The sequence below is a fragment of the Nyctibius grandis genome, assembly GCF_013368605.1.
Source record: "Nyctibius grandis isolate bNycGra1 chromosome W unlocalized genomic scaffold, bNycGra1.pri SUPER_W_unloc_2, whole genome shotgun sequence".
NCBI classification, from domain to species: domain Eukaryota; kingdom Metazoa; phylum Chordata; class Aves; order Nyctibiiformes; family Nyctibiidae; genus Nyctibius; species Nyctibius grandis.
Genome location: NW_027167473.1, coordinates 5616818 through 5630291, shown reverse-complemented (window position 1 = coordinate 5630291; position 13474 = coordinate 5616818). Strand labels below are relative to the sequence as shown.

Genomic DNA, 13474 nt, shown 5'->3' with positions numbered 1-13474 from the left:
CGGGAGGTCAGAACCTTCAGAAGGGAAACCAGTGGAGACAAGGATGTCGAAAATGTATAAGCCATTAGGTTCCATCTGCTTCTTGTGTTGCTTCTTTCATCAAAAGCTGCTTTCTAAGAAGTTTGAATATGAGCGTTGAAGTAAATGAAGCATCCCAGTTGCTGTGGTAGTGATCCAAAACTCCAACACACGATCCACACGGGGAGGGATGGGCAGTTGAACCTCCTTTTTGCCCAATCCCGGTGAATCGAGCTTCTGCAAGGTGAAAGTTAACAGTTTGCTTTTCCTGAACTGAAGTTTTCCAAAAGAATTGGCTGTAAACTTTGGAAGGTGAGCAATACCTGCTTCTGTTGGGGTTTTTTTTTTGCAAACTAATGATGGAAGTTAACGTGCCTGGAGCTGAGTTGGTATTTTAACAAATACTGCATTTCCTTTCTCCTTTCTTTCCCACACTGAAGTCCTGCTGTAGAGGAGATTATGAGAAGAGGCTGGGTTTAGCAAAATAAATAGTCAGACTCGATCAGTCAAGATAATTCAGTTCCTGAAACACGTCACCACTGACCTGAGGAAGAGGGAAACGTCTATAATCCACCGGTGGCTGCAAATAGGTCCCTAAATACTTCCTCCATTTCCCACCAAAGTTTCATTTACTATTATTTACACATGGACATCTGTCATTTGGAAATTGCAATCTCTTGACAGAAAATAGCTTTTTTCTCTCTTTGGAGTTGTGTTGCAAATATTGCATGGTATATAACTTCAGTTTGCACACCATATCCACCAAAATATGTCTGTGTATAGGCTAAATGGACACAAAAAGACACAGTTTTGGGGTTTTTTTGGTGCCCAGAGCGCGTCAGCTTGACTACTGCTCAGGGAACACAGTTCCCTTGCTTTCCTGCTTTGCTAAAAGCATCTTTGGAGATGTTCCTCCATGAACGACCCAGGCTGTGGCTCCTTTCAGAGGCTGCTTCCCATGGGTGCGAGGTGGTGGGAAGCTCCGGGTACAGACGTCTCCCAGCAATTAGAGAGAAGCACCGAGGTGAATATCTCGCAGATGATCATCAGGGCAGTTCACCAAAAGAGAGTCCAAGCCTGAATTACCTTTTTCACACCTGGATATCGCTTTGTTTACAAGAGGTTATATACAGACACAAAATTGAATCCCACAGGGTAATTTTCAAATAGAATCAACAGGGAACAAAAAAAAACCCCTTAAAAATAAAAGTATATATGGATCCTGAGGCAAATTCACTGGAAAAAGATTTTACAAGACACACACTCAGCAAGAATGACCTCTGTAGACTCCAGACAAGAAGAAAGATCAATAATTTTGAGCCAGAAGTTCCCTGACACTTATTATATCTAATGTAGCTTGTTACGGTTGCCCTTAATTGTGTAATTAATCTTTTTTTTTTTTTCTCCTTCTGACTTTCCAAGATTTCTTATGGGAATACTTCACAAAACCATATGGATAAAAGCTGCTTTTCCTCGTAGAGCCACAGAAGTGCCATTTGGTGGATTTATTCCTCGTGGTCCACCCAAGCCAGCGTCAGTGATTGGGTTTGCTCTCAGTGACACAAGCTCCCCTTCCAGGCAGCTCTGAACACCATGGGTGAAACGCGAGGAAAAAAACTTCACCAAATGATGGTGTCACTCCAGAGGAAAAACATGTTTGTTTGTTTGTTTTTTTGTTTTCTCAGTTCTGTTTTTAACCCCTCGTCAGTCCCACCTACACAAAAAACCCCACGAGGCAGTCTGGGAGACAGTGCTACACAAGAATAATTCTGATTCACCACTAGGTAATTCCTTCTGCGAGCCTTATCCTGCCAGAAAAAATCTTATCACTATATTCTTTCACCTTTTGCAACCCCTCTACATGCTTCTGTAAATGTGCACGATGACAGCGTGTTTTTAACTAATACATTTTCATTTAAACTGCTTTAAAAATGAATAGGGAAAAAAAAAATCATCTGGGCTTAATTCGGCAAAGTTATTCACCACTATTCTGCCCTGATCTTTAAATATTTAAATTGTTTGGGAGTCATGCTTCTCCCAAGCCAACCCGCACTAAAGAGCAAGCACTTGTGAGCATCCCATTAAATTTATACAGCCAATTTCTGGAAAAGGGAAATAATTCATTCTACCTGTGTGGTTATAACAAAGTGGAAAATGAAACTGAATTTATTCTAGCAGGGACCTGGAGGATGCGGAACTTTTTTCCTCCATTGCCTTGACCAAAATGTTTTGCCTAATGGGCACTTTGTCAGGCAAATGTTCACTGATGGGGAGCAGCTCAGGAACCAGCGTTTGCAACTCACCTGTCATGGACCTGGTGGTCGCGCTTTCGTACAGAGGCACCCCTTCACCCGCGTTGTTAAAGGCCTTTAAGGAAATCACATAATGGGAGCTCGGCTCTGCAGGAGAAAACAAACGAGGCAAAACAAAGCACACACTGTTAAAGTCAGATCTGGGATGCAGACCGGATGAGCGCTTTCCTGAAAAACAAAACAAACAAAAAAAAAAAGTTAAGCAAACGCCTGTAAAAGTAAGTGATGAGCACAACATCAGACAGTGTCTGCTTCTAGGACTGATAATGCTCAAAGTTTGTAGTTATCACTGAGGCACCGGTAGGGATGTTATGCAGAAAAGCTCTTGCTGTACTTATTAGAGAAACCAAGGTCACTGCTAAATTCCTCACTGCTTATGAGTGAAGAGCCACAGGGGGTCGCACCTGCAGGGAGGAACGGACAGGGCAGGTGACCCAAAATTAACCAACGAAGGTATTCCATCCCATACACGTCATTCTCAGTATAAAGCGGGAGGATCATGGGGGTCTCGGCCTGCTTGGGCCTTCGGCCTGCTTGGGCCTTCGGCCTGCTTGAGCCTTCGGGCTGCTTGAGCCTTTGGCTCTTTCTTCTCCCTTCTCCTATGGCCGGTGTCCAAAGAGGACTCTGTTTTCTTGCTGCCCCCAATCCCGATCTGTGCATCCCTGAATCCAGCTCTCGACCGTTGCTAGGCCCAGCCTGGGCCTTCCCGGGGCCTGCCCTGCAGTGCCGGTGGTGACGTGGCCGACATTGGGGGAGCTCGATCTTGGTTTTCTATATATTTGATTATTCCAATATTATTATTATACTCTTTTTCATTATTATAGTTTATTAAAACAGTCTCTCTCCCTTTTCCCTTTCCCTTCTGGGGGCAGAGGGAGAAGGTTAAATAGACAGCATCTGCCACCGGTTTAATAGCTGGCCCAGCTTTAAACCGTGACAAACGTCTGGGTGCACAGCCGTGCCGCACTGCTTTGTGTGTCCTAGTTTACCATGGAGCTACTCTAAATATATCCCTAAATGAAAAGAAAGTGAAATGAGCAGGTCAGTTCCACGTTGCTTTTTGCTGCTGTTCCCTGAGGAAAACAAGGCAACCCATTTTCCTGATTTTTTCAATCCATTTTCCTGATTTTTTCAATCCATTTTCCTGATTTTTTCCATGTGAATTGCTTCGTCCCCCTCCTCATTTTTTTTTTAGCTGTTAATTCTGTTTGTACAGAAGGAAACTGCAGCTGAATACATCAGGTGCTCATACACCTGCCAAAGAGGGGAAACTGTCTCCTCAAAGCTCTTTACTGAAAAGTAACAAATGTCTGTATGTAAGGAGGCATTTATTAACGTGACATTGCAAAAGACCTGCTGCAGAATTACATATTTCATCTGCATTAACACCAAATCAGCTCAGCATGATTAATACTATTACAGTGAATCTGAAATGAGTAAATAACTTTTAAGTACTTATTGCATATTGTCACTAATATCCTTCCCCCCACGTATTTTGTACTTAATTTTACGTCCAGAAGAAACAGTGACATATTTGTTTAATATTCAGGTGACTTCTGTGCGTCTATCGCAAAAGAGCTAAACTTTAAAAATTGTCAAATGAATGATTGGTGCATTAATAACTCCCTGTGCTATTATATGGTTATTAATTCAGTTGGTCCTCACTGTAATATCATTAGTGATAAGGACATTATTTTGCATTCACAGAGATGTAGTATATATTTTCATATGATTTCCACTATATATTAGCATACTACTTTTAATTTATAATTTAACTAAGTGTTGTAACTCTCCAGATGCCACATGAAGATTTATTGATTGAGACACAAAGTCATTACTTAGCTGAGAGTTTAATAATGTCACATTCAGTAGTTTCTGCAGAAGAAAAATAAATTCCTATGCACAGTTGAGACCGACTCCATCTCTTCCTTCCACCCACATCCTGGCTGTTGTGTCTATTTAGGAATTTTGAATGATGTCTGGCAGTGATGTAAGGGGTTAATACAGCCCATTCACTAGGGCAGACTTTGGGAAACACAGGGAAAAATACCAAAAGATTAAGTTTTAGGACCTTGAGACGTACCAGGTAGTTGCTACTACCAGCAGTGAACTCAGTGACTATATCGAGGAGGACATACAGGGATGGACAGTGTATTCATCCTATTGCTTTCTATAAGTTAAGCACGTGGTTTAGTTTATAAGGGCTGTCCCTATAGCAACTGGAGAGACAAGCACCTCTGTAGGACAATACATCCCCTGCTAAGACAGGTATTTAAGAAAAATAAGATGAATCAGCCTCTACGTACGTTATCTCCGCTGATATGGCCAGAGCACAGATGTCTGGACGTCACTTGGCTTCGATTTTAAATAACAAGGCATTAGTCAGAGAAGAATGTCACCCTGAACACTGATTTTTTTAAATGTGAAAGGTTACTCGAGAAAGCCAATTCTAGAAATTAGTGTCAAAACCCCCAAAACACCATCGAACTGTCACATCTAATCAAAATATATCGCGAATTCCCAATAATGAATAAGCAAAATGAGTGATTTACTATTACAGAATCACAGAATCAACCAGGTTGGAAGAGACCTCTGGGATCATCGAGTCCAACCATTACCCTGACACCACCCTGTCATGAAGAATATACTCACGGAAATTGATAAATTAGGTGGAAAAATGCCATAAGTTCAGGGAAAATTTAAAAACAAAGATTATATAGTACATACTTCATTACAACTGCCCATATAGCACAATATAGAGCCCATCAAATTTTATAAATTGAACAGATTGACAAATGATTTAGGTTTTTAACTAGGCTGGGTAAGGACATTTGCAAAAATGAGCTAAGATTGGGATAAGGACGTGATCTGCAGTTTTCTGTTAAAAACAAGAAAAATTCAGGTCATTAATTTGGGCTGCTGCCGATGCCCATTCATCCCAGTGAGGAACACAACTCTCTAAGAATGATGTTACCATTTGTATTTGCTATTCTGGAGCAGGAGAAGAAGAGAATTACATGATTTTTTTTTTTTCCTGGCAGAAGAAATCTCTTCTTGCCTTTGAAGAAGCTGAGCAAAGAATTCAGCTTTAATTAGGGCATCAGCCAAGAATCCCCATGTCAGTGTTGGTGTGGAACATGCTCTGGAAATAAAGTTGTATTCTGCACTTCAACTTAAATAAAAAAAAAAGTACAAGAAGTTCAAACTAAGCATGAACAAAATCGATTTCTTCTACTGACAGATGTTACTGGAAAGAAAATAATCAACAAATAGTAACTTATTCAAGTTATTTTCTTCTTTAAGATGGTAAAATTGTGACATCTCTACAGCCATTACATGGGGTCTTTTGACAAATGTTGAGTTTTCATGTATAATTTAATTTCCTCTTTAAATAGAAAATAAATGCTTGGCAACTAGATGTGGACTCCAACCCAAGGAAAGTTCCTCGCCTTAAACTACAGTGTTACAAAGAGAGTAGCACACTCAGCTGATTTTCCAGATCAGCCCCTTTCTCTCTCAAATAAAAGTTCATTCTCAAGTCCTCTTCTTGTTTCCCACTTGCACAATTACCTGACATGAGGGACCTGCAGAGCGCTCCACAGTTTGGTACCCTGGGAGAGCTGGAGCTAAGATGGGGTCTCCTGATCACCATGAAAACGTTGCTCATCCCATCTTGCACTTAAGAACATCTGAAGTTCTTCTAATGCAATGTAGCCAATAGAACAGCAATAAAGGTAAGTTCACAGAATCACAGAATGGTTAAGGGTTGGAAGGAACCTCTGGAGATCATCTACTCCAACCCCCTGCCAAAGCAGAGTCACCCAGAGCATGTTGCACAGGGTTGCGTCCAGGCAGGTTTTGAATATCTCCAGAGAAGGAGACTCCCCTTCCTTTCCCCAACCCTTTTGAGGGTTGTTAAGCACTTAGGCAGGGTCCAGAGAGGTTCCTTGAAGGTGCTCAGAAGTCAGCCTCTTGTCCTATCGCTAGTTGCCTGGGAGAAGAGGCCGCCTCCCACTCTACTACAACCACCCTTCAGGTAGTTGGAGACTGCAACTTCTTCTCACAGGCTGTGTCCTTGGCAAGACATGTCTCAGTGAATCATCCCAAGAAGTCAACACAGACCTACTGGAGTCACAGTGCCTTTGGGTGAGCGCAGGGAGGACGTGACCCTGCAGTGAACCAGTGAAGGTCATGGCACCAAAAGATGTTGCTGCAGCTGGATGACAATGATGTGCCTCACTATTCTGGGGGTGCTTGTGTATTTATAGGTACTCAGGATGATTCTGGAAATATTTAACTTCTAAAACACTAGTGTTTAACAGAGCAAAGATAATTTATAATGAGAATGTGTTAAGTGCTTTTATTTTAATGTAGTTCAGGAGATGAACAGCAAATCCATATTTACAGTTGGTTTTAAGATGTCACCTCATCATATATCATGCCTGCTTGCTGATTTCTCTCGTGAGCTACGTCCTGTGTGCATTATATCAAAGCGTGCAGGGCTTTTTCTATTTTTTTTTAAGCAAAGACTGTAATTTGAACATGCTTAGAAATAGGTCTTGTCTCCTGCGGAGACGTGAACCTTTACAACTCCCGCGGTGCATTGCAAGCTCAGTGCACGCCGTGGCGGTAGGGATGTGGAACAACAACAAAAAAAATCCCTCTGCGTTATCACAGACATTTGTTATTGATGTTCCAAATGCAGCCAAACTCAGGAGAAAAGTAGTGTAGCAGAAAAGGAAGTGTAAGACATATGGACAAATGAATAAAAAATGAATAGCCATGACTTGAGATGCTGCCTGACATCAGAGGACACCACCATTAATGTACCAGGAGGGTTAACTTGTGTGTGGGGTTTCTTCAGGCACTTCTACACAAAAAATCATGATGAAAGTTGCACTATGAGGTTGTGTTTTCCTTTGTAAAGAGTCTTTCATCCAAGCAAACGTGCATCTATAAGCCTGGGTCACGTAGCTGTTCCGATCTCCTTGGCATCGGCAACTGAGTGATGCTCCAGAAGGCAAAACAGTGTTTTATCTGTCATGTTCCCCAAAAAATAAGCCTGGCAGAAAGCTTCCTTTTTTTTTTTTGGTTGATGAATGAATGTTGACCAATATTCATCATTCACCAATATAATTCTTGGCTATCGGTATTATTTATACTATAATTTGGGATGAAGAGTTATTCTCAGGCTTTTGGTTCTTTACCAAAGAAGAAGGGAAATATTCAGCTCTTCTTTTCCAGCTGTTGTCAAGAGATCCTAAATATTTTGTCAGCCTGTTCAGCTATTTTTTTACAGCTGGAGAACGGAGGTGTGAACAAAAATGCCTTACAGAAAGTCAACCAGTGGATGAGCAGATTCCTACACGTAGGTCTACGGGCAGGCTAAAATTCACTTTAATACAAGGACACTCTTAAAATCCACACACTATCTGATTTGGGGGAGTTATGCAAGACTTGTTTATCATGTAAATAACCCACGGATCACAAAGTGACCCTTTGCTTGGGAGCAATTTCTCCATACTCCGTAAGAAAGCAAAATTAGGGAGAAATGAAAGAAAATTGTTGCATGAAGTTATTTGCAGAAATGGCAGCATTCTTTAAATGACTGTCAGTTTTCAAAGGCAAGAAAGAAAATGAACAGTCCCTGGAGTCTTAAAGTACCTTTACTTGTTAGTGTTGTGCTTTAATGTGATCTATGAAGGAAACAGCGAGACGCATAAAATTTAACATATTTTTGTTTGATTTTCCCTGCTCCATTTTGTATTAAAAATGCAAAGACAACAACCCAAAAGGACATTAAAAAGCTTTTTGGTTCCCTTTCATGTCTTTGTTATAATCCACAACTGTCATCTGCAAAGATTAAAGGAAATGAAGAACCTTCTTTCTCTCCCTTCGCAATAAAACAAAATCCTTTTTTGCCTCATCTACGTTTAAGGGTCAAATTTAATCTGATCTGCAGTTAGGTGAATTGGATGGAATCCTTTGTATTCCTACTGGTACGTTTGTTAAAATATAAATTCAGATATAAAAGCTTTATCTTCACTTCTAGTCACCTGGAATTGTTGGGTTTTGGGGGGGTTTTTAAGTTTTATGCTTTGAGTAACTCAAGGATCCGAAAAGCCTGGACATGGCACTAAGGTCTAGTTGCCATGGTGGTGTCAGGGCAACGGTTGGACTCGATGAGCCCAGAGGGCTCTTCCAACCTCATTCCAAGTCAAGGATCCGAAAAGCCTGGACATGGCACTTAGTGCCATGGTCTAGTTGACACGGTGGTGTCAGGGCAATGGTTGGCCTCGATGAGCCCAGAGGGCTCTTCCAACCTCATTCCAACTCAAGGATCCGAAAAGCCTGGACATGGCACTTAGTGCCATGGTCTAGTTGACACGGTGGTGTCAGGGCAATGGTTGGCCTCGATGAGCCCAGAGGGCTCTTCCAACCTCATTCCAACTCAAGGATCCGAAAAGCCTGGCCATGGCACTTAGTGCCATGGTCTAGTTGCCATGGTGGTGTCAGGGCAACGGTTGGACTCGATGAGCCCAGAGGGCTCTTCCAACCTCATTGATTCTGTGATTTGTGCCATCCAAAACTCTAGTGCATCACCTGAAGAGTAGACAAAACCAAAGACAAACCCACCCGGCTGCTGATCTCTCGCCGTACCGTATAGAGCCCTTGACGCCGGTCCATATAGACGAGGCGAGACCCTTCAGCGTTAGAAAATCACTTACCGGTGTAAGTTGTTAGTATCTTATTATTCATACTGTAGCTCTAATTCTCCCAACTACTAATTAAAGCAGAAACTGCTCACATCCGTTAGATTTTTCTCTTCGGAGCTTCAACTTTTCAGACGTGTGGAGCTTCAGGCTTGATGGGAGGAGAGGGAGTAACTTTGAAAAGGCTTTGCTAGATTTCGCTGCGTATTATGCACTTCGCTTTCATTGCTGGGCCAGGAGGATCAAAGGTTCGAGTTAAAAAGAGACACGAACGTAATATTTCAAGACGTGCACTCCAGCTTCCCAATCAAACTCTTTCAAGAGGGTGCATGTGAATCCCTACACGCTCGGGGAGATGAATGAAGCTTTTTCTTAGGTCACATAAAGGCACCTGGACTTAAAAAATTCTTTCTAAAATTAGGCTTGTTCTTGTGTTCTCATATACAGAAGGGAGGAGGAAGGGATGTGCTCTGAAGAAGAAAGTCCACATTTCTGTAAGACTTTAATTCACACAGAGTCAATCAGGTTGGAAGAGCCCTCTGGGATCATCGAGTCCAACCATTGCCCTGACACCACCATGGCAACTAGACCATGGCACTAAGTGCCATGTCCAGGCTTTTTTTGAACACCTCCAGAGATGGGGACTCCACCACCTCCCTGGGCAGCCCCTTCCAATGGCTAATGACCCTTGCTGAGAAGAAATGTTTCCAAAGGGCCAACCTGAACCTCCCCTGGTCAAGCTTGAGGCTGTGTCGTCTTGTCCTAGCGCTAGTTGCCTGGGAGAAGAGGCCGACTCCCACTTAACTACAACCTCCCTTCAGGTAGTTGTAGACTGCAATAAGGTCACCTCTGAGCCTCCTCTTCTCCAGGCTAAAGGAGGTACAGCTTTCCCATCATATTTAGTTTTTAAATGGTTTAAATATCTGTAAAGGGTCATTTTTATACACATTTTCCCATGGAAAGACTTAGGGCATTTGACAGATGGAAACATTATTCGGGTGCCAGAGGCACCTTTCCTGATCAGCTTAACACTGAGACTCAGGTTTTCAAGTCTGCACCTTTCTGCTTTCTCTCACGTGGTGCAAACACCCCGTCATCAGCTGCAGGATTATTCTATTATTTTTATTCAAATAGTTTTTTAAAGCATTTTTGCTCTTGGGATGTCACAGACAGCGAAAGCAGAGGCCACAGCGTGCAGCACTGGGAGGCTAATGGTCACCCTCCAGGTCTCCTTACACCCAGCCTACCACCCTTCTCATGCCAGCCTCCTACCTACTCCTCTTATTCCAGTGAGTTATTAAAATATCCTACAATGAGTTATCAAAATATCCCAGAATGACATAATAATGTTGTTAACGTATTGGAATACGCTACGATAAATTGACCATGTTTCATTTTTCCAATACATTAATATAAAATACAGCTTTATGATCTCGCAAATCATAGAATCATAGAATGTCAGGGGTTGGAAGGGACCTCTGGAGATCATCGAGTCCAACCCCCTGCCAAAGCAGGACCAATCTAGGGCAGGTCACACAGGAACGCATCCAGACGGGGCTGGAAAGTCTCCAGAGAAGGAGACTCCACAACCTCTCTGGGCAGCCTGTTCCAGTGCTCTGTAACCCTTACAGTAAAGAAGTTCTTCCTCATGTTGAGGTTGAACTTCCTGTGCTCCAGCTTGCATCCATTGCCCCTTGGCCTATCGCAGGGCACAAGTGACAAGAGGTTGCCCCTTTCCTCTTGACACCCAGCCCTCATCTATTTATACCCATTAATCAGATCCCCTCTCAGTCTTCTCTTCTCCAGACTCAAAAGCCCCAGGTCTCTCAACCTTTCCTCCTAAGGCAGCTGTTCCAGTCCCTTCATCATCCTCGTAGCCCTCTGTTGGACTCTCTCCAGTAGATCTCTGTCCCTCTTGAACTGGGGAGCCCAGAACTGAATGCAATACTCCAGGTGAGGTCTGACCAGGGTAGAGTAGAGGGGGAGGAGGACCTCCCTCGATCTGCTGGACACACTCTTCTTAATGCACCCCAGGATCCCATTGGCCTTCTTGGCCCCAAGGGCACTTTGCTGTCCCATGGGTAACTTGTTGTCCACCAGGACTCCAAGGTCCTTCTCCACGGAGCTGCTCTCTAGCAGATCACCTCCTAACCTGTACCTTGCAAATTATAATCACAAGCAATGAGTTAAAAAAATATGTTAAAAAAATAGAAAAGAAAATGAAGCGGCTCACTAGAAGGGGGTCTCCTTCTTAGAATTATTCCTTTGAGAGTCAGTCAAGCACGGATTTCTCTGTCACAGAAAAGGTTGAATCAGAGCAGGGGATGTTTACTCCTGTAATTTATGAGACTGACAGCAACTACCTTTCACACACTGCAGAAAGAAAATCCAACAAATTCTTCACTGACAAAGCTGAAGTCTCTGGATATTCTTATATTCTTTTGCACCTGTGGAGAGTGTCTCCAAGGCAATATGACCACTCAGTCATGAGAAAATCACTCTAATTCAGCCTAGAGTACAAGTGTTACCTCTATATAGCTGTATTCAAGGTGATCATCACCCAGAATAAAGTTCTCAATCACTATTATGAAAGATTGAGTACTTTTCTTCATGTTTTTGAAGTGATTTATTCAGTAGCTGAAGTGCACTACTCACACAAGTGCTGTAACAACTCAGGTACAGGCTGATTCAGGCATTAAAGAAGTTTTACTTGAAGGAAGCAACCAATTAAGGACCTGAAATGTGATGAAAAGCTGCCATATGACTTGGGCATATTGGTGTCTAGTTGCCATGGTGGTGTCAGGGCAATGGTTGGACTCGATGAGCCCAGAGGGCTCTTCCAACCTGGTTGATTGAGAAGTAACATGGGCTGATACGACCCACTCTTCTCAATCTCTCAACCGTAAGGTCTTTGGAAAGATGTCCAGGAGGTGCTTTTGTGCAGGGTGTCAGGGTGTTTCACATCCCTGTTCAACCTGGCACGGCTCTAGTTCTTCAAAGAATCATGGATTGGTTTGGGTTGGGAGGGACCTTAAAGACTGTCCAGTTCCAACCCCCTGCCACAGCAGGGACACCTTCCACTAGACCAGGTTGCTCCAAGCCCCATCCAACCTGGCCTTGAACACTGCTAGGGATGGCAGCGTTCTTCACCGTCATTTCTCTCAGGACTCCAGCATGAGCTTCTAGCAGTAAAATAATGCCTGACATGGACCTGAATTATCGGGTTTGGGCATCTGCGTGTGAAAATGGTGACTGTAAATGAGAGTCAGAGTTTCTGACAGGCAGCTGATGTCAAATAAATCTGATAGCTCTTTAATGACAGTATCTACCACTCTAGAATCTAAATGATACATCACTTTGCAGTGTGCTTCAACACAGCATACAAAGGAACAATGAAAAGAAGACCTGCAGTGAACCTCGGGAGGCTGCAAACCCCCAATTTTTTCAGCTAGATACATCACAGGCTGGAGTCAGGCGAAGTGTGGTGACCTCTCTGCACTCCCTGTCTAACGAGACAAAGGAGAGCTGCGGAGCCAAGAGGAAGCGATCGCTGAAAGCCACGAGGATCAAAAGGGATGAGGTCTTTGGAGGGGAGAGAAAAACTCGCTGAAGTTCAGCATTTATTTAGGTATCACACTTCGTTGTCACTTTGGGATATTACGTTTAAGATAGTGTTTACCCCTCATGCCTAGGTTTCATAGGAAATTTTACAACAGGTGGGATGAGTCCACATAATGTCTATTTTTTCCCCTCATTCCTGCCAGCAGCACATTTTGATTCATAACCTTATTGAAAACAGTATTTTAACTAGGAAAAGAATCCTGCCTCATCGTTTTGTGTAATTTCCATGTAATGGTTTCTAATAAAGCGGGTGAATAATGTAGGAAGTGTTGGCAACTGTTCTAATTTTTTAAAAGCTTTCTCTGGGCCCCTGGTCACATTCCTCTGGGGTTCATTTTTTTGTGGATATTTAAATGATGGCATTTAATGAGTGCAATTATTCATGGCAGTTGATTTGCAAAGCTGAATACGTGAATGTTCTGAGAAGTCGAATTCAAAATGGGATTTGTGACCAAGGTGCTTGTATCCTTATCCAGTCAGGGACCAGATGCACGCGGCTTATCTGGACAACAATTAAGTTACTCACGGTTCAATATTTGCAATCAAACCAAAAAACGTACAATGAAAAGAGATTTTCCATTTGAATAATTAATAACTTTCACAAAAAATCAGTCTGTTGGAGGATGTTCAGCCAAAAAAACCCCCCAACATTATTTCAGTGATTGAATTATTTGTAACTAAATATTTGATACTAAATATTGAAACTCAACAGTTTCTTGACATTTTCTAGATGTCTGAGTGTTACTTCTTTAATTAAAGTAGATTAGTGAAACATCCTCCCTGACTTGCTGGACTTTCTATGTATTTCTG

At 42.5% G+C, this 13474-nt stretch overlaps 1 protein-coding gene across 1 annotated transcript in view; it reads right to left on the bottom strand.

Moving 5' to 3' along the window:
- Window positions 1-13474, bottom strand: part of DCC (DCC netrin 1 receptor) — a 436443-nt gene that overhangs the window by 44224 nt on the left and 378745 nt on the right. The window contains exon 16 of the mRNA XM_068424420.1: window positions 2322-2417. Within this exon, the coding sequence (XP_068280521.1) occupies window positions 2322-2417 (96 nt within the window). The remainder of the gene's footprint in view (window positions 1-2321; window positions 2418-13474) is intronic.